Below are 22,540 nucleotides of genomic sequence, written 5' to 3'. Positions count from 1 at the left end.
GTGTAGAAAGTCAGGTGTGCCTAAGGTCCTTATGAACTCTAGCTGTTATTAGGAAAAGCCTATATAATGTCTTTTGCATAATTTTCATTATTTCTGCAATTATTTTCATATTTTTCTGGGCTTAATTTTTTCTAATATGGAAACTCTATAAGAAATGATAGAGTTATTAGTTTTAGTGATGGGTAAGTTGAAAGTATATTGATTACTATTTTTTACAATTATTATGAAAGAAGGATGTCCCAAATGTCAGAAACTAGGATGTTTAAGACTTGCAGAGCATTCTTAGAACAGATGCTCATCCAATTTTCAAAACTTCTATTTGGATGCTTGCAAGCATGAATTATTATTTACTGTTATTATTGAATAGCCTTTCTTTGTGTAGAGCAAGTATAAAAAAAAATCTTTTGAGGTTTTTATGTGACTCAGTAATTCATGCAACTGAAGTCTCATGTATTTCTCTAATTAGTGGAGGCTTAGAAACCATCATGATTCACATGACCTGAAATCTTAGTTTACAATGATGGATATCTAGAGGGAAAGTTCTCTCCATATCATAACATACTATTTGTTTTGGTGTAGGCTGAACATATAGTGATCATAACTAAGATAATTTACTGAGTTGTGTTTGACACTTGAAGTAACAAGCTTGTCATAATTTTAACAAATACAGTCTTTGCCCTTCTTTTTTACCTCAGTTCAGAGAGCAAGCCTGTGGATACATTAAGCATTGAAACCAGCATTCCAGCTTGTACCAGATGAAAATAATGTGGTTTAGATTGTGGATTAGTTTGTAAAGAGTGGATTGCTCTTCATATTCTTAAAGCTCATGTCCTTCCCATCATATCTTTTGGAATGTATCCCAAAATACTCTTTATACAAAACAGCATTCAGTTTCATTTCTTTTATGATTTCGAGACATTGTGGAATCTTTTCTTAATCTCATAGTCTCCAAGGAATCCACTCAAATGTTTTCTTTTGTAAAAGCAAAGATAGATGACTTGTGACTCAGCTCAAGAAAGAAAAGAAGATTCTTACTGCTGCCTGCTGGGTTTGAGGGATAGGCTTTTTTTTGGTTTTTTTTTTGTTTGTTTGTTTGGTTGGTTGGTTTGTTTTGTTTTTTTGTTTTGCCTATCACATAGAGCTCTTTTTCTAGTCTAAGTTTGACAGTGCTTGGACAGTTGTTTATTTTGGGTTTTTGAAAGAACTGTTGAAAACCTTTTTGATGCAGTTAGTTGTGATTCCCTACTATATGTATGGTCTCTAGAAGAGATTCAGCCAGCACCAGTGCTTTGTATTCAATATATCTTTCTTCTGACTACCTTCCCCCTTGCCTTGTTCTGCTTCTCCACCCTATTATTCTGGTCTAATACTTTTACTAGTTCCACCTACTTCTTTCTTTCTTTTCTTTCTTTTCTTTCTTTTCTTTCTTTTCTTTCTTTTCTTTCTTTTCTTTCTTTTCTTTCTTTTCTTTCTTTTCTTTCTTTCTCTCCCTCCCTCTCTCTCTCTCTCTCTCTCTCTCTCTCTCTCTCTCTCCCTCCCTCCCTCTCTTTCTTTCTTTCTTCTCTTTGCACATCTTACACATGCTCATTTTTTCTCTGACAAGGTAGTATATTTTTGAAGAAGAAAGTTTAAGTCTTTGATCAGATGAGATTATCAAATAATCTGTCACAATTTTTTTACCTTGAAAAATGCTGTCTTGGTTAGTGTGCACTCATATTGTGATGATAAAAGATGATGATCCTGGTTCACCTCTTCAGCTCTTAACTGCATCTTTCCATGGGTTCCTTCTTCCTTAGCCTATCCAGCCCTGTCACCTTCCTTTTAAAGCTACTTTTATCAAAACTCATGTATCTTTCATCTGCTCTGCTATCAAGTTGTTGGCTCCAACTTGTGAATGCATTGTTGATTTTTTAACAGTTTTATGCACAAGAAGAAATTCCCCCATAAGCAGCTGAGTAGCCATTTCATTGACCTTATCTATACATATTTTCGAAATTCCCAAAGGTTCTCCGGCTCTATGTCCACCTCTTATTCTCACTTTTGGGGTTTTGTTTCAGCTATTACTGTTTCATTACTTAATCCTTTGTGTTCAAATCAATTTATCTTTCCATGGCTTGCAGTGCCTGGTGCAGCACTGTGCTCCGTCTAAGAGGATCTCACTCTTGATTTACAGCTAAAAAAATCAAAGCAAATTTGTGTGTATTTATAAATTTTGAGGTTGTAGGAATTAATTTTTGCAAATGAGATTCACCTAATTGTGTTTGAGCTGTGAAACAGTACATTTGAGGGCACAGCAGAAGTGTGGAGGGGCATCCATTTAAGTGTTGTATTCCACGTATGAATCTTCCCCTGGCCTTTTTTTCCTCTTGCATTGAAGCATGTATTCAGTCAGTATCTTATTCATGCACTGAAGAAGAAGTGTGTTTATGTATCCCCTCCTTTGGGACACAGGTTTGAATTGTTTAGCTGATGTTCCTACTAGTTTTGTAATGACTCTCCGCATTGTGAGGCTGAGATATGCTCTGTATGCACTGTTTTATTTTTAAATGTATTTAATTCTGCAAACACTAGGTGAGCTTTTAATGCCTTGCATTATATTTTATATTCTATTTTGACCTTCCAATTTTCTTTGAGAACCTGAATAATTTATTTCTAAGTAGTGAAGTGTTTTATAGTTGTACTGCACAACAGTTTCCTTGTGGAAGGTCTGCTAGCTTCCAATGACCCTTAGCTACCATCTGGTGCAAATTCAAAGTGCTTCTGTCATCTGCTGCTAATTGCTGTCACCTGCATATTGCAGTCACTGAGCAACTTGGAGTGCAGTAAAGCAGGAGACATACTGCTTTGTATAGCTGCAGTCCATAATACCCATGATTTTTTATTAATATTAATTTAATAATCAAAGAAGTACATGCCTCATGAAATGGTATGAATTAATATAAATGACATTTCATGTTTATTTTAGTAACTTCCAGGGTTTAATCTGACATTCAAAAATATGTGTAGATTTGCATTATAAATATATTTATTATTTCGGTATTCTTCAGCCTGTTTATTCTGCTGAGATTGTTCAAAATGAATCTTACAAAAGAGTTCTTTAATCTTTTTGTAAGCTGATAAGCTTTTGTCAGGGCACTAGCCTACAGCACCATATTATATTAATGTATTTTACTTGTAATTTAGAGAACAAGAAGAATATCCTGATCTGAAGGCTAAACTGTCCCCTGTGGCACTTGCACAGCTGATAATCATGAACTAGAAAGATGTGTATATCAAATAGTTTACAAAATGAAGCCAGCTGTGTTTCCCTACATACTGTGGCTTCCTGACATGCATCATTAAACCTTATTAGCTACTTCCTTTTACAAAGATTCTTGTAGTCTTGAACATTGCATATTAACATTTTCTGCCCCTCCAACTGGAAATTATTTGCTTTATTGTAGAGTGTCAACTTGCTCTAGTTTCTGATATGTGTTCTAATTGGTACTTTGGAGTATAATCATAGTGAAATACCACTCAGTGCATTTCTTTATTTGGAAAATTAATACAGACCTTTTCACTTAATCTGTCAATCTGTGCAACTTTTCACACAATTCCCAACTGTTGGGATTGCTTGCAAACCATTAAGTATGAAGTGGTTCATAAAATGTCTTGAAGAATATAAACACAAAAAGAAGGAGTTGACTTTTATGATAGGATTTTTTTGTGGTTGTTGTTGCTTGCTTAATAGAAATAAAGCTATTTCAGCTGATAAATTTAATTATGTAAAAATTCTCGAAAATGTAGTGATATTCTAAAGTTAATTTTTGTTGTTCAGATGAGGCTTTGTTTAATAAAACCACCATCCTGCATATATGCACACACACACACCACTTGATTGCTGAATTCCGATAATGAAATTCAGCTCTTAAACCTTTAGGAAAGCAGAATTTTTGAAATATTAATCTCTCTGTGGGTAAAAACAGATTTGGAATTAAGTACAAAAATCATAATATGTGTTATGTATATGCATTTGTACATATTTACAGCTCTTTTGTATATCTGACCAGAAAGGCAATTAAATACTTCTGATCTTTATGGACAACATTTTGGAAAATATTATTCCAGAAGCTTATTTGTTTGTATGATCCCAAGAATAATTTCAAAGAAACATGTTCTGTTAATTGTCTTGAAACATATTTTATGTTTATGTTAGCACAGGAGGCACTCGTAATACAGGCATTATATAGATTATGAATAACATGTAACTGTATAAAGAAAAAAAATTAGGAACCATCCTAAAAACCTTTTTGTTGATATTCTTCATCTAAAAAATTTGCTGTTTGTTTCAGAAGGACAGTTTTATTTGTAAGCACATCAGTGGATTTAAATTGAGCTAGAAATTTTAGAGCTCAGGTCATAATTTCTTCTACTTATTTGAGTCTAAAAATTGATGTTTTTACATAATATTAGTAAGAAGTTGCACATCAAATCTTATCTACAATTCTTCACTGAGAAAATCTGGTTTTTATGTGCCTTAAATGGTTGTGGACATTTGCTCTGGATTTATTTTGGTATTTCTACTCAGACTTGAAGAAGGGTCACTCCCCTTTCTTGGACATTTTTCCATATATTCTGACATTTAATTAATCTTTTAGGAGACTATTGCTGATTTCCCACTGTATGGAGCATTTTTCAAGCTTCTATTTAATTTTGAAGTAAAAATAAAACCAAGTTTTTCTTTCAATATATATATCTCAGGCTTTTTGAAACATTTCTTCTCAGTTTGCAGGCTAACAGGATTTTATACTCAGGAATAGCTGGGGCCAGAGACAAAAGTTTGATGCAGTCAAAATGCTCTTTCTCAGTTCTTTCTCACACATTTTCCCATTTATTCTTGAATATTATTATATGTAAATATACATTAATATTCCTTATGAATAGGATTCAGATTTAAATGCTTCAAAACAAACTTTGAGATGCTTTGTGATGTGTGCTGTTCATTTTTTTAACCTGATTTCCTGTGCAAGAATACCTGGATGATTTTGTTTGTATCTGGACCTGTGCTGAGACAGGTTTAATGATGGACATGGAGTATACACATCAGAGGAGGAGAGAGGTTGTAGAAATGCTCCACCAATTACTGAATCACTGCATACTGCCAATTTTAATTCTTCATTCAAGAATTTTTATTTATTCTTTTGCATTTATTGGCTAATCCATCTTCTGAAAGTTTCCTCAGTCACTTTAATAATCTGTGTGTTGTATCTACTGTATTACTTCATTTACATTTCCATGAAGAAAGGTTGCAGCTCTGCTTTCCATCTACTTTGGGGCATAAGCACCAATTTAATATATCAGTGTTTCTCATTGAAGTTTTTTTCCAACTTTCATTAACTTTTATGTATGTAATTTACCTAGAAAGAAATTTTAAAAATGAGCCTCTGAATTTAACTGCTAGTAAGATGGAAGGAAAACATATCCTTTCAACTGTTTTTAAGCTTACTTTTAGTTTGAGATGAAATGAAATTGTGAAATTTTAAAATAAGCTTAGACTTTCTGGGTTCTTGGCTTCATTTATTTAATTATATTCTTAATGGAAAAATTGACATGTGTTTTGATAACCTTAGCTCTGACCTCTCTTACCCCAGGCCTGTGTGAGATTAAACTCATTACAAAATGTAATAATCTCTGCTAATAGCTTAATCTAGATAGTCTATGAGGAGATGAGTTACTAACACCTCTTTTGAATGTGGAGTAAAGAAATGTTGGATTTCTGTAGGCATCCATTTTCCAGTATTCAATTTCAAAGATGTCTTTGACAAAACTGTAAGGTTCTCATACCATTTATGAAATATTATTACACATACTGTGTTATATGTAAAACCCACAAATGCAATCCCTGCTGTGAAAATACTACATTTGTGCAGTTTTCTATTTGAAAAAGTTATTTAGACCAGTCAGCCACAGATCTGACAGGTACACTTCAGCCACAGGTCTGAAGTGTAGGTATATTACTATTCCCAACATTATTGCAAATGAAAGGTCTAGCTGTTGTTGCCAATTTGTTAGGTCCCTTTTGTAATTCTTTTTTCTTGAAGGAAGTAGTACCTGTTCCTGAGCTATTTATTTTTTTTACATATATCTCAAATTTTTGCATTTATTTATTTATATGCAAATTTTACACAATAAAAGTTTTGAAACCAGTTTTCTCTGCACTCCATTTGCAGTTATTTTGGTACAGCTAATTATCTTAATCTGTGGGAGGGTAAATAATGTTTTTTAACCAATTCAGATTTGAAGAAATGCCATCTCCATTGAGTGTGTTTTAAAGTAGTGTGTAATGTGTAAAGCTGCTTATTCTGTATTCTGACCCTTGAAAGACCTGAATACATGACAGCATCCGTAGAAAAGTCTTGAGTCGAAGCTGGTGATGGCTGAGCTTAAAGAAGGTATAACAAGCACATGTGAAAGGTACATATGCAATATAAATCTGAAGATAGTGTTGCAGTGTAAAATCAAGCACCTTTAAATCCTGCTCTTCCCCCACCCCTGAGAATTCCATGTCTTAGCAATATTTATCAGATATAAGGAGGATTGCGAGTGCTTAAATTTCTTCTGTGCTGTGTACCTATTTTTTTTTTTTAATTGAAAAAAATCCTGATGAATTAGAGTTTCCGTGTGAAGGTTTTTGGTTGAAGTTTCCAGTATGACTAGTTATCTTAGATTACTGAAACACTTATTCTAAATTGATGGGTGGTCTTGAGAAAATGTTTTCAACTGGTAGCTTTTAATGGGAGGAGAGTATGTAATACAGCACAGTCCCTGTATGAATACCGGAATTCAAGGGGCTGTTAACCTTTTCGATCTCTTAGTGTGCTCTGTACACATTTTAATTATTTGTGTTTGTGACAAATATATAGCAAAGTCGGAGAACATATAGTCGCACGGCATCTGACTGCTGCTGCCTTAAGGTGCCAGACTGTGGCTGTATAAAGGTGTATGAAGTGTAGCGTGTCGCTGGGGAGGAAGCAGAACAGCGTGAGCGCACACTGAGGTGTCAAAGCCGAGTCATTCTCTCCGGAGTGTCAGAGCCGAGCCCTTCACTCCGAGCGGCTCCCGCCGAGCGCGGCCGAGGCTCCGTGCGGCACAGGCGGGCGCGGGCGCCCTCTGCTGACCAAAGCGCGCGTGGCAGCGCTGCCCGCCCCAGCCTTCCCTTCCGCCTTCGGGCAAGCCGGAGTCAAAGCCAAATATCCACGTCTTGGCTTCCCTGCACCACGTAAAGACTTGTTCTAAGAAAAAACAGCGGATTGAAGAATACGTACAGACAGTACTGTAGTTTACCAAGCCACAAAAGTCTTAATGAAAGCCAGATTTATGGTCAGAAGGATATTAGGAGTGAGTCATGTTCAGTTTCTCTCATTGGGATCATTTGAAACAGTATTTTTTACTACAAAAAGAGTAAATCGTTGGCATTCAGGTAAACCAGGATACAATTGAAAAAGAAGACACTCTTAAGAAAGTTATGGAATCTGTGACTAGCATTTGACAAAACGAGGGCCTTACTTCAAACAACTGAGCCCTACCGAAGTGCAGTTGTGGAAATAGCTCACTTACAGTTTCTATTGCAGTAGACAACTAGAGAGAGCTAAGCACCTCTCCACCTCTAAAATCCCGGAGAGGACTCTCAAGCTTCAATTCGAGTATCCAGCCTCAGATGATGTTGAGTCTGGAAAAGGCAACAATATAAAATGGACGAATAAATGAGGCAATGAGGCAGTGAGAGAAAGAATGGTGTGAGTCCTCTTTTTTTTTTTTCTTTTTTTTTTTTTTTAGAATTATAGATATTTCTATTAACAAAAGGAAATTATGCATCCAAAGTGATTAGTTTATTTCAAAATACGTAAATATTAATTTATGAATAGAGTGTTAAAGTAAAGCCAGGCAAGTCAGAAGGGTAATTGCAAAACATAATAATAGTATTCTGCTTTTAAGAGCAGTTAAACCTTTGGTTTTAAATATGCATCAAAACACTACAGAAGTGTACTCGAGCTTCTGTTTCATTGGGCAATGAACTGTATTTCTTCTTGGGTTCTAAAATTTCTGCTGTTTTCAATATCTGTGCGCTGGAAACAGACTGATTTATGTAAGAATCCAGAGAAGTAATTTTTTTCTTTGGGGATACAATTAACACTAAATATCTAAAATTATTTGTTGCAATCAGTGTAGAAATGACCTAATTCAGTTCCATAAAACTGCAGTATTAACATTATACCAAATATTTCACTTTGCACAAAGGTTCAGTTGCAGGAAGGATGAATATTTTTTTGCCAAAGGTAAGACAGAAAATTTTACTGGAATCAAATGAACTATTTTCTGGTTATTACTTCTGCATAAGGCAAATGGGGTGGACTAAATAATTAAAGTTTATTTCATTTTTATGAACTTAAGTAGACCAGGCCTCCCCCTGCATTATTGCTCAATTCTAAAATTAATCAAACTTGTAAAAGGTTTTTACTGCTTCAGAAAATGTTCTCAAGGTTTCATTGTTGCTCTTGCAGCTAAACCAGTGATGAGACTGTTTGAAAATTGATATCAGAAAAAGCAGGGATAGGTGACTTTTTTTTACTAAATGGTCACCTTATGTTTTTTTATGTTTTTTCGCTTTTCCCACCTTTGAATCTACTGATTAAAAGAATGAGGAAGATATTGATTAAACAGAGTACCATACTGTATGCAAGATTTGGTAGGTTTAATCAGGTCAGGTTTGTAGAAAAACATATTTGTGGAGACTATTGCATGAGTAGAGGGAATTAAGGCAAGATGCTTCCTAAACCTGAATTTACTTGTTTTGATTCATAGTTATATTATCTTAATGTGGTTACTGCGATTGCTGAGCAGCCAAGTCTTTGAATCATAGGAGACTTGAGGAAGAAGAAACATTTACAGATTCCAAAGTTGCTCTTTGTGGATTTAGTGTCAAAGATTAAGGTAGTTAGATAAGGAAGTGTCACTTTTTTTAGCCTTTAAACACAGATTAGTATTCTGTTATTTCCAGGGACTATGGGGAGGGTTTAACAGATTATTGAAGAAAGTGTTGGAGGTTTGGATAAATGCAGCTGACTGTACAGTAAAATATATATAATTTTTTATAAATGATGGAATGCTACTAATAATTTTTGTTAGGCCAACCTTGTTTTTGTTACCCTGAAGCTGAAAGATGTATTACTTGAATTTTAGTCTTTTGAGGTATTTACTGTTACATACCTTTTACCTCTAAGTGTATGCTACAACTAATAGAAACATATATAAGATACTAGTATTCAAGGCTTAATAAATTAATTTCAGAGCATGTATTAAGAATAGGAAAGAAAATTTTTATGTTTACAGCGCAAATTAAAACCCAAGTCCCTCTCAAACATGCATACCATGAAATTTCATTGTAGTCAATGTAGTGTTTGGCAGTGCAGAACCAGGCTGATTACTGAAATATAATTACCTTTGTGGAGGAATTTGGTTGCAGGGGGAAGTCTGTCCTAAGACTGTGCCTTAATACTTCAATAGTATTAAAGTAGGACATTTAAAGGCTATTCGTGAGCAATTATTTCTAATTCACTTTAAACTGTAATTGAATAAAAAATGGCTGCACTAGACTATTTTGAGAAATCTTTGCCATTTTATAACATTTAATTATCAAATTTTGTATTTCAGTATTCTAGCATTTTAAAAGTTCTCATTTTCAAAGTAATATACGTTTCATCGTGCTAAAAGAATTGTTCTATTGCTACAATAATAGCTTCAGAAGATAACCTTTCCTAAAAGTTAAGCATCTAGGGCAGGAACAGCAATATTGTTGTTCAGATTGTATTTCAGTAACCAGAAAAGTTCTTGTTGTTTTCAGCTTTTTAATTAAATTAAGATTTTTCTCATAAGATAATGAATTATACCTTGTGGCCCAGAATGTAAAGTGTAGACTTTGAATCATTGCCTCATTCAAATATGAAGTATTTTAAAAACTTGTCAGCTTTTTACCATGCAAGTAGACAATTGATGGTATGAGCCATTACTTTATTGAACCATTAGCTCTTTAAAACTCTGTGCATAAATTAAAGAGGAGCTAAATGGATTTGTGGCTGTTGCCATTAGTAGCATTTTAAATTATGCAGGCAATTATTGTGTTCATTTTCATTATCCTAGAGCAGCCCTTTTCCAAAACTATTGTGGTTTTCTTAGACATTATGTACAAATTTTCCCTTGGAGATAAAAATTTCCAATGGTGTGTTTAATTTTGTTAAGTTGTTTCAAATAGAACAAATATTATGACAAGTAGAAGAAAATTTGTTTTACTAATATAGGAAATAGCAATAAACATGGAAAATTTCTGCAATTCTTAATTCATCTATTTCTAATATTTTCATAGCTATTCTAGTTACTATTTTCCAAAGAAAAGAAATAGCATTTGTAAGATTGCATATTTTACAAATGCTTTGGTAAAATCACAGTCTAGTTAAAATGAAGTCTATCCACTTTTCCAATATTCAGATGAATTTTAGAGAATATTAGTGAATTTCTACATTAAATTTATCTGGATAGTTCAACAGTGTTTCATTAGTTGACTGCAGAAATTGTTTAAGTGGAAAGGCACAAAATTAAACGAATTAAGTATCTTTTAGTACATTGGAGTAACTAGTTTTTGAGAAATGGAGAATGCATTTCTATTAAAACTTACTTTCTTTGTGTGCCTTCTTAAGTAAAATTTTGCAATTGCCTTCACTTAATATAGTAAAGAAAAACATTAACATTTACTATGGCCAATAGTATGATCTATATTTAAAAGAATGGCATTATTAGTGGCAAATCAAGTGTTCTTGAGCAAAAGATTTATAGTGTGAGAAGTTTTTCAGCATCGACTTTTTTATTGTCATAATACCTCTCCAAACACATTTTTTGGGTCCCAAACTTAAATTCACATCTGTCTTCATCAATTAGAAAGGTATTGATGCTTTGAGTTAGCTACATATCAGTGTGCAGTGGACTAAATTTAATGTTTCTGTCCTAAAAGTGGCATTCTTTCCAAAGAAGCTCTTTATTCATTTCTCTTCTGGGGTGGGGTTTTTTATGGGGGGTGGAGAGGGGAGAGATAGGCTTTCACTACCATGATGCAGGGGGAAAAAAAAGTGTGAGGTAGTAGTTATGCATATTGCAAGACAGTGATTCTTTATTTTATTACAAAAAAAGACCAACTCTAGAAGGCCAGATTAAATCATTCCTTTCACTTTTTAATGGGATTTGGATGAATAGAGTAAAATATGCACTTTGCATTCATTGATAGCATCTTTAGGTTGAGGTAATTGAGTCTTTTTTCCCTGACTGAATGAATAATGACTTCATCTGATCCTCAGCGAGGCCTGAAACTTAGGCTGCCTTTGTCAACGCAAAAAGATCTGGGCTTTGAAACATGCTCTACTTCCCTGGCTTCATTTTTCTTCATTTTAATCCAAAAACCTATTTTTCTCAATAATTCAAGCATAAACTATGTAGTAGTTGAAGCAGCGGAAATTGCAAGATATTTGTCCTCGTTGTGCTGCTTTTTAAATGCAGCTGATAAATCAGCCGCTGTGGTCTTCAGCTGCCTGCTTCTCTAGGAAAGGGACAGCCCATGTGTAAGCAAGATTGCTGGAATTTTTAAGAACTGTACTTAAAGTGCTTTTTTTGCATCCTGTTTGTTATCTAAGGAAGTGTTATGTTTTACTGCTCTTACTGGCAAGACTTGGAGATAAAAGGGCATCTGTGATGGGGCCTAGGAAACTCTTCCTGACACGATTTTCCCACATATTTTACTGACTACTAGACCATCCCAAAAAGTGGAGTAAAAATACCTTAGCTTACATCATACGTTATTGAAATGGCGAGAGTCTTAGTTACATAGCTTAAATATATTTCTTTCATGAGAAACAGTGGGTGAAGGATAGCTTCTCCTAATGTTTTACTTAAAATGTTTCTAAATCAAATACCTTTCTATTCATGTGCAGTTGAAGCCCCGTTTCACTATATTGGTTTGAAAATGGATATTCCACTTGATTGTTGTTTTTATTATTATATTGGATAAGTGAAAGCTTTATACAATTAAAAATTGTTTCTGTGGCATTGGTTCAGATTTACAGAGTGGGATGAGAGCATAGTGACAAGTTGCAGTGCACTTGTCACATGAATAAGAAGTCACAGGCTCTGTCTCGTGCCTGTTGGTTCTTGAATCTAACAGGTATTTGATCTTCTAGCAGTCAGTGGGTAATACCCTGTGCCAGTATTTTTGCTGCAAGCATGACAGAAGAAAGTTTTCCCTGCTCATTTGTTAATCTGTAATTATGTTTTCTCCTTGCCCTTCTGTGTTCCCGTCCTAGAACAAGGAACGGAAAAGGGATGTGTCAGATTTGAAGGTATTCAAAAGACTTGGCTGGGACAGTTCATATTGGTTCTAGGAATTGTTATTGCCACAAAACCAGGGAACATCTTTTGTGTGCAAGCATTGGAATAACAATCAATGCAATTATCAAAGTTCAGTTAATAGTTGCAAGTGCATGGATTTTTAATGGGTAGGAATAACCAAAGCAAATAATGCTAATTGTTTGCATTGCAGAAGCATAAATTAAGAAAAACTCCTGACTAACTTGATTTCTTTTTCTTCCTCCAGGTTGGCTTGCTGGACCTGGAGCTGAATCAACTGACCAAAGCCCTGTTTTTGGCTTTAGTTGCACTATCAGTTGTTATGGTCACTTTGCAAGGATTTGTAGGCCCTTGGTATCGCAACCTTTTCCGGTTCCTCCTCCTGTTTTCCTATATCATCCCAATCAGGTATGTAGAAGAATGAAAGCAAAATACAGTTGCTTAAATTTACTGTATGTGGCTTTCTTGAAATTTATACTTGCTTCTCATTGCAAAGGAAATTGATCTTATCAGGAAGCTGTAGGAGAAGGTGCCAACAAATCTGCTGATTCTTGAAGGATCACTGTACAGAAAACAATACTGTTGTATTTTTTCTGTATAATGTTCATCTTGCTGGAGTAATCAGGATATCTAATCCTTTGCTAGCATAAATGTATTAATAAGGATACAAGGTATATGAGAAGGTGGTTTCAGGAAGCATGCAGATGAATGAACTGCTAGACACGTTATGGAATTTTATTTTTAATGCCTTAAATACTAAAAATGTTCCATTTCTCTGGTTAAAATATAGACATTTTGCCCCAATAATGATTAATTTAAATTGGATGGCTGAATAATGTAAGTGCTCTTTTACAATGAGAGGAGTTTTAATGTGTAACCAAGTAGAGACTTGCCCTGAATTAATTAATTCATTAAGCATGAGTACTGTATATTCAAATTGCAGATAAACTGGAACACGAAATAATATCCATGTGTGTAATCAAGTCTTCTGTGGACACAGAAGTGAGAACACTGCCTCTGAACTGAATTATTTTCTTTGCATGGGTATTGCCTTTGCAAAATGGACATACTGTCTCCTGTTAAAATACCCAGTGTTTAGATTAAGGTAATTGTTAATTTTAGATCCTCTTTAGAGCTGTTAAGTTTGAGATACATCATTCAGTAAGCCCAGTGATCAGCCAGAGTTAGCAACATCTAAACTGTAGCTAGATTTAAGACCTGTCCCCTCAGACATGCACACAATATTCAAGTTCACATAGTAAAGAAAAGAAAAATAACAGGAGGATTTCAATAGGCCTTTTAATCTAAGTTTACATTACTTACACATTACTGTGATCACATTTTTAAAGTACATGTCTGTGTGAAGGAAATTGTATCATATTTGACCAATGGGATCCTCAGGAAGCCTCTGTCTTAACATTTTATAACTTAGGACTTTATTTTTAGAGTACTTTTGTGTTGCAAGAGAAACTGATTCTGTGGGAAGTTGAAGGAGAAGGTTCTGGCAAATCTGCTGGAACCACAATTTTGGAATATCTTTCTAAACACTGTCACGGTCATAACTCCTTTACTGCTTGAATGATGCTGTTCAATCATATTGCCCTCACCCCCTTCTCCCCATACACACACAGTTACTGCATATTAAGCAATTTATCCGTGTGAAGAGGCAAAAAGGCCTCCATTCAAATGGTTAAGTCTACGTTTTACCAGACATGTACTTTAAAACTTCCAGGGGAGGGGAAAAAAGGGGATCACTTCTAACTAAAGGATAACTTTTAACCATTTTAATGTCTTTGTTACTGGATGCAAGAGGATTAAGGCCATCTAGGTGTTGTAAATAAATTTTATTCTATATTGAAAGTTCAACATATGCCATTAAAAAAACATTTTCACTGAGCAGCTCATTTTCAATGTGAGAGTTCTATAGTGGACTTGTGGAACAGTTTTTCTCCAAAAATAACTTCTAGTATGCATCTAATCCAATTTACAATTGTTTGTGAGAGATAATATAAAAACTAAAAGTATTAGATAATAAGGTTGGTTTAGTTCATCAGACAGGAATTTTTCACAGAATGCTTTCCTCCCTAGAGATTTATCTGTTTCTCTACCAAATCTTCTTCAACCTGAATCTTCATAAATACAGGGTTGCTTCCCACACTGTCAGCAAGATGAACACCAATCATGCTGGTGTTTAAACTTGACTACACTTCCCTTCCTCTCTTCTGTATGTTAAGCATGGGAATGACTTAATTTTTAGGCTCTGTTTTGAGTGTAAACTCTCAAAGATGAAAATTACAAAGCAAATGACATCGAAGCACCAGGTGTTGTACCCTCCTATTATTTTTAAAATATCTATGTGGGGGAAATAATGAACTTAAAGATGTAAATGAAATGTCAGAGATTAGGATTCACTGGTAGAGGCAAAGCATATCTGGACTCAGGCACACATGAAATGTGTTGCTTGATAGTTTTAGAGAATTCAGGAAGTTTCTAATTGTGGAACTTTTTTGCAGTTCTGTTTGGCTTTTGGTTTGCAGAGCAAGGGAAATTCCAGGTATGCAATAAAAACAGTTTTTCATGGCTAGACATGTTTGGTGAAGATCATCAGGAAGATGATGATAGAGTAAGTAGAGTTTAACTGATCTCTGTGCAGCCTCTCCTATCATTAATAGGAAGAGGAACTTTTCAGATGCTTCAGAAAGAAGCTGGTTCCTTTTGTTTCAGCTGCATCCTAAATACTCGTCTAGATCAGTGTTGCTTTACTTTGTGCAGGGTATTACTGTGGGGTATATAAGACTATAGAAGTATAAACATAAAACAACTGTAAAAAAAACCCAACAGCACTGCAAAATAAAAACCACCCCTATAAGCAACACTTACCCAACACTCACCTTCAAAAAATCAGCCTCCAACATTGCACACATTCTGTGGTGTACAAGGAATCAAGAAAAATGGAGAAAAAGTAGTAATAAACAGATATCAAAAGCTCAGTCCATCTCTAAACTGTTTGTAAGTTAGACTCATTATGCACAAAATGTTTTGAACAGCCCCACACCCCCAGAAACTTTTGGCCCTTGAAAGTGTTTGACATTGATGTTTTCTTTTTCCATATGCAGAAACCATAGCCCAGGGAGCCTCCATAGGCAATCTGCTGTCCTAAAAAGTCAAGCTATTTTAATTTCTTAAGATTTATCAGGGAAAGAGGATATAAAGCAATTCCTTGACAGACTGTTCAAAACAAAGTAAATCTCACTATGATTATCTTCATCCATTATCTGAGTTTTTCCATGTTCCCTAGCATTTTTAGGCATTTTTCTAGCTGACTCTAGCCAACTAGACTGTATCACCTGGTGTAGTTGTCACATAGCATATTCCATTTTCCTTGTCAAATAAAATATGAGAGATGGGGAAATTAAAGGATGACCTATAGGTTGATTTTTATTTGCTTAGATCTTTATATGATATTGTGCTTAAATGAAGTAACTTCTGTTTTGTTCTATTTTTATCTGTTTAATGACAGTTAATACCAGTTACTAGGCTCCAAAAAATCCGTTTCTGTGAAGATTTAACTTTCCAGGCATATTGAATTGAAAATATTTTTGGTTGTTTTTTTGACCAATATTTTAAAAACTATGCCATTTTTTTCCTACATTTTGAATAATGCATATATCAGTTATAGCTTATGGCTGTTTCAAGAAAGCAGGGATATACAGAAAGCTCAGGAAGTTAGGAAAAAACCTACGATCTGACTTTTAGTCAAAATCATACTTGAATTTTATCGACACAATATCGCTTTGTTCACAAAATTGTCCTTGCTACCTTCATTAGGTCTTGATTGCTTTTCACTGAGTCATGAATGGTAGCATGTTACTGGAGTTTCTAAATGTATTTGTCAAACTTTCTCAGTGAAGGCCTTTGCTTATTGGCAAATTTGTCCTTTTGACAAAAAAAACCCAAATCAGACACCTTTAGAAGGGGACCTTACATCATTACAATTTGTTAAAAAAAAAGAAATTTAGAAATCCTGTAAATAGGAATGTTTAATCTAAAACACTGGTGTTGTTTTTGAGGGAATAAGAGCAGAACTATTCGTTTTTAACATATAGTTAAAAGCAGTGTGGATTCTGAAATGTTGTCCTGAGGCTGAATTGAAGAGAAACCCTGGCTCTTAATGGAATAAATCCCCAAGCTGGATAAAAATTGCCTTAGGATTTCCTGCTTTAGGATAACTAGTGCTGAGGTGGAGAGACCAGAAACGTATTACTGTGCTTGCTAAATATTCTCATTCTCTGCAACAGCCTTCAAATTCCTGTATTAACATACTCTGCCTAAATATTGCATGTTAATTGGTTTGCTAAAAATTAGTGTTACTAATGCAACAGTTGCTAATGCTACGTTGGATGCTGTTCTGTGTGTTTTCATGAATAACTGATATGTTTGAAGTTTGTTAATTTGGATTAAATTGAGAAGGATTTGAAAAATGGTGAATTTAAAATGTTTTGCTTATATAATGAGGTTTCCTAAAGTCTGCAAAGAAATTATGAGAAATTATAGCTAATATTATCAGGCACTGAAAGTAGCTTTATTTTGAGTAAGCTTAGTGTCTCCTTGTTTTATTATGTAAAAATTCTTGGACTTTTCAGTGAAGTATTTTTATCCATTCCTGTGATGCTCTGTTGGAGAGGTTTCTAGTTTCAAAAGCAAACTCACTATTAATAGGCCATCGGCATTTTTACTATTGCATCAGTTTCCATAATGTGCTAAGCAATAGGCTACAATGATTTCAAATATAAAGATTTCCTCTAAGACAAAAAGCATTAAATGAAGGAAGTCAGAAAAGGATACAGTGTGCAAATTTTAGAATTAATACTAAAAAATTAATCTATGGCACTCATTTTTATTCCCATTTAATTCTTTATTCATCTTAACAATTCAAGCATATACCCAATATTTTTCTGTGTGCTAGAAAGCTGGACTGTCCTAGTCATTGGGGAGACATTTTCTCTATAGACCAGCAGTGTCAGCTATTAAGTCCATCAGCATAAACGGGGTACATTCTGTTCTACTTAGCAGTGCATGCTGGAAAGCTAGAGTAATTCCTAAAATGCCATAATACTTTGAAATATGGATTTCTCCTGACTGCTCAACAAGAGAAGTTAGAGTCTTGTTTTCTTATCTTTTTTCCTTACCTTTAAATTATATTCAAGTATATTATAGTTAAATGCATGGAGTGTTTAGAACATCAAAACAAGGTGATAAACATGCTTATAAAAGGTGCAAGTAAAGATGCCTGCTGCACTTCAGCTTTGGGAGGCTTTTCTGATTTTATCTTACCAAAGCACAGTTTTTCCTATCTGAGCAGCTGCAGATCTCCATTGGTAGAGCAGCCATGTAGACGTCTCTCTGTGTGTGCCATGTACCTGAGACTGAAGTGCTTAAATGGAGTGTCCATCTCAGAATCTCTGTCTTGGTAGATAGCCTTAATGCCTCTTTGAAGTGGGGTGGTGAGGAGCTTTCATCATTCAGTTAATCCACTTGCTAGTGGCTAGAGCAAATGTCCATCTGTTTTTAATTAACTTAAGTGTGCTCGTGTATCTCTTGTCAAGTTAGACTGCATCCTTTGTTCTTGACTGGCTAACTAGCAGGTTTGCATACCCAAGAGGAGTAAAGCTTTTGCTGTTCCTTTGGTTTCAGTGTGAAGTGTGTTGCTTTGGTCTTTATATTCACTCTGAAAGTTAACAGACAGGCATAATAAGAATGCAGTTTGCCCAGTACTGGCTCTGGAATGAGTAAGATAGGGTAGAACTGTAGTTAACCAGTGTGAGGCAAGTTACTTCCAGTATTTTTCTCGCTATACTGTAGCATTTTCAGTAAAAAGAATCTGTAGAGTCCTCCTTCTGTTGTCTGTTCTTTTGTTATATGTATTTGCATGTCTGAAGACAGATGAAATTTTGGAAAATATTGCAGGACTAATTGGGGTATATCACCACAGAGAAGGATAGTTTTCAGATGATGCCGATTTTGGTGGGAAAATAAGATGTAGTTAAAGCATAAAATACCATCCTAAATAGTAAATCTTGTGCCTAAAGCATATGTTTCTTTTCTCTGGCAACATATTTTGTCTTCTGCTGTACAAATTCAGGAGGTAGGGGATGTAGAATAAACTTTTTTTCAGTGTGCGTCAAAATTTCAGATGCTCTCATAATTCTAATTATATGCATCTCTTCTTTATGGGATAGTGCAGATTGTGACTCAATGTTCCCTCCACTGTTACCTCAGGTAATCCACAGTCTGATGCTGTGATTCCAAGAGGACAGATGAAAATTCCTGGTAGCTGCTCTTTTTGTTATGCAGTTAAGTCAGGATGATGTCAGGACTGTTACAAAAATGTCTGAAGTGCATTGATACCTTGATAGGTACCTTTGAACAGTTCTAAGAATTACATTACTGTTAACCTGTTGCTTAACTTGGGACTCTTGTGATAGCAACTTAGCTACAAATAGTTTGCAGAATCACAGGATATGCTGAACTGGAAGGGACTCATAATGATCATCGGGTCCAACTCCTGGCCCTGCACAGGACCATCCTCAAGAGTCACACCGTGTGCCTGAGAGCATTGTACAAACACACCTTGAACTCCGTCAGGGTTGGTGCTGTGACATCTTCCTTGGGGAGCCTGTGCCAGTGCCCAACCATCCTTTGGCTGAAGAGCCTTTTTCTAACATTCAATATATTTCTAATATTTAAACATCTCCTTACACAAATCAGGCCATTCCCTCAGATCCTTTCACTGGTCATCACAGAGAAGAGATCAGCCCCTCCTCTTCCCCTTAGAAGCAAGTTATAGACTACGATGAGGTCTCCCCTCAGTCTCCCCTTCTCCAGGCTGAACAGACCAAGTGACCTCAGTAGTTCATATAGCTACCTGTCTTTTCAGTATTTCTGTTCGAGCAGAGTCAAGAGAAATCAACATATGCCTTTTTCTTAGTCACTGCTCCTCTGACATGGCAACAGAAACATGGTGAATAGCCAGAGGAAAGTAGCATTTTAATGGTTTAGAACAAGGTGGATAGAGTTTTATGTTGGAACATTTTATTATGGGGAAGATTAATGTGATTAAATGAGTGAAGACTTTTTTATTGTAACATAGGAATACAAGGTCCATTTTAGTTCTTATATGATGAAGACATGGAAATATTAAAAAATTAATGCACAGAGTGAACTGGAAAAACATACTTTTGATTTTGGACTTCTATGTCTAATCAGTAAAACTTGCTGCAAATTGCGTATTTTCTGTTAGTGAGCAACCAAAAGATTACTTCATGCCAACGTGGTATCACAAGGGTGCATTTTGCTGCTTTGCATTTTTCTCCTTTTACAATGGACCCTCTCTAGCTACAATTTGGGAAGGACAAAAATATCGTTGATTTTTTGGGAAAGAGCAATTGACAAATATAGTTCTACTATATTAAAGAAATAATGTTGTTGGTTGTTTTTTAAAAAAACAAAAAAAAATCACCAGTGACTTGAAAAGGTACAAAAATATTTGTAATTTCACATCATAAAGAGAACCTATATGGTGTTTGTGGTTTTTTTAGTAGATAAAAACTGACTTGAATCTGTTCTTGCTCAATCTATTCTTGCTATATGTTATTCCTCTGTATAAGATCAGTAATGTAATTATGTCAAGAGTCTTCACAAAGTGTTGGAATCTGTCTCATGCAGAATGCATGATACTGCATTTGTTGATATAGCCATATCTTCTAAAAGTCTGGGATGAAGCCTGTGATATGTACTCTACAAACACATTAAAAAAGCAGTCTTCCAAAATTTTGGTGCACATAGGTTTAAGATCTTTCTTTTTTCAGATATACAGAAAAGAGCTTCTGTTGTTATTTTTATGGTTATCATTTTCATTTTGCCTAATATTCACACTGATTATGGTATAAATTTCCTTTGCAGTTTACGTGTCAACTTGGACATGGGTAAGGCAGCCTATGGGTGGATGATTATGAAAGATGACAATATTCCTGGAACAGTTGTTCGAACTAGCACCATACCAGAAGAATTGGGACGATTAGTTTATTTACTAACGGATAAAACAGGTATGTCAGCTTACCATTCTGAAATCTGATAACTTTTATAAAATTTCTAAATGTAATTCTATGAATATGCTAATGTAAGAGCAGATTTAGACTACTGATTTTTGTTTCTCAGTAATATTTTACACATTTGCTTGAGTACTTTTACAAGTACCTATAGGCATGGGTAGGTCAGTAATTAGATGTTAAAGTCAATATTTGGTAGTACTGTGATTTATTCCAGTGGGAACAGCTCTTCTATAGCAAGAGGATACTGTACAGCGTGAGTAAGAGTACCATATGTCTTCCTCTGAAAAGACTCTGGAATAGCACTCAGGATGCTGGGTGTTTTTGCACTTCATTGCTACTGCAATATTGTATGATAATAAGTAAGAATGGCTTTTGAGAGCAAGTAATTTCCAAAACAAGTCACGAGATCAGCCTCCAAAATGATATCTGTTGTCCCAGTGAAGTTACTTGCTCTTTATGTTGCCAAGACTAGTTCTAGAGCTGCTGAATGATTTCAGCTTCATAACTGCAACCAGTTACTGTACCTCATCTGGTGTACTGGAACCCCCTACCCTTACCAAGATCAGAAGGTAAGTACGGAGAGTGTGAAAGAGTAATAACTTGTGTTACACTTTCTTGTTTCTTTCTGAGATTGAATAAATAATTTCTGGTAGATATACATAGGTATTTTTAAAGAAGCTTTACTTCTGAACAGAGAAAATTGTTTCTCGAAAAACTTAAAGAATTCTTTTACTGGTTTTAAGTAAAATGTAGTTCAAAATCATGAAAAGCTGCTGGAGAAGGCAGGGGTTGGCCTGTTATACTGCTCCAAAAGCATAATATACAGTTTATATCTCCATCTGTTTTAAATAGTTCTCTATTTCCTCCCATGCTAACCCTTCCATTACTGCATATTTGAAATGAAGTGTAAATATAATAAATCGTCACTTTTTCAAAACACGCTTTCCTTTTTTCTTCTATAAGCACATATGTTATCCTATATACATCTGAATGTTCTTCTATTTTGTAAAAGGAAAATATATTGCTAATTATAGTGTGGCAGTTCTTCAGACCAAGTGAATGATTGTTAAACAAGTCCTAACTTCAGTTACCTAATAATTTGTATACTATTTTAAACTGTTTATTGATTTTAATTGCACCCTTCATCATGATAATTTATGTAACTTTGAGTGCTGTCACATTGAAGACTTGAAGTATGTAATTTACATGTTTGGAAAAAGTATGTTCAAAAATAATTTATTTTCAAAATAATGCAGTAAAGTTAAATTACAAAGTAAATTCTAAAGTTAGTTACAAAACACTACTTTCTAAGCAAAACCAATGTAGACTTTAAAACTTTGCTGGTAGAGATTCCAGATTGTTGGTGTTCAACCTCAAAGGCTTTTCAGAGGACTGAGGTCTGCTGAGCTCTGGTGGAAGGTCTGAATCGGTACAATAATGATGTAAAAATAAAAGTGAAGGCCATACTCTAGGGCAGTAGTTTCAAAGTGTTTTGGAAAGGAGCAGTCAGCAGTCTCACCCTATGCATTTTTACCTGAGTGTCAGCTGAAAGCTCATGGAAGTGAAAATAAGCCAGGAGTCCTGGAGACGTCACCAGCTTCACACCACTAACTGTGCCTGGCAGAGATGGGAAACACTGCTCTGTTTTAATAATCTTAAGTGCCCTGCAAATTTTAAACTGTTCTTCATTCTGGGCAAACACATCGACAATGTACTTTTTACCCAAGTATATTGGTAGCTGCTTCCAGTTTCCTTTCCTGAATAAATTTGTTCTCATTATGCATTTTAGATAAATGTGAAAAATACTGTTAGATAATGAACAAAGTCTGTACTCTTAATCCATGATTGACATTGCATGATTATACAGTTTATAAGGGCTGGTCTCAGCACTTTCTCATTTGAATTTTCATTTCTAGTCATATAAACCAGTTGAATCTGTTCTTCTGCCCACTTAAGGTCTGGCTGTCAGACGATAAAGAAGGAAGTCAGTTTTGTAGCCATCTACC

The 22,540-nt window shown here is 34.9% G+C and overlaps 1 protein-coding gene across 2 annotated transcripts in view; it reads left to right on the top strand.

Annotated features, from left to right (window-relative positions):
• The window catches only part of ATP9B (ATPase phospholipid transporting 9B (putative)), a 150,473-nt gene that overhangs the window by 91,452 nt on the left and 36,481 nt on the right, over positions 1-22,540 (top strand). For both annotated transcript variants that reach the window (XM_054514570.1, XM_036402314.2), the window contains exons 12-13: positions 12,671-12,831; positions 20,386-20,528. In XM_054514570.1, the coding sequence (XP_054370545.1) occupies positions 12,671-12,831; positions 20,386-20,528 (304 nt within the window). The remainder of the gene's footprint in view (positions 1-12,670; positions 12,832-20,385; positions 20,529-22,540) is intronic.

The sequence above is a fragment of the Molothrus ater genome, chromosome 1 (assembly GCF_012460135.2).
Source record: "Molothrus ater isolate BHLD 08-10-18 breed brown headed cowbird chromosome 1, BPBGC_Mater_1.1, whole genome shotgun sequence".
Taxonomy (NCBI): Eukaryota; Metazoa; Chordata; class Aves; order Passeriformes; family Icteridae; genus Molothrus; species Molothrus ater.
Note: the sequence above shows the minus strand (reverse complement) of the source record. Positions and strands in the feature narration are given on the sequence as shown.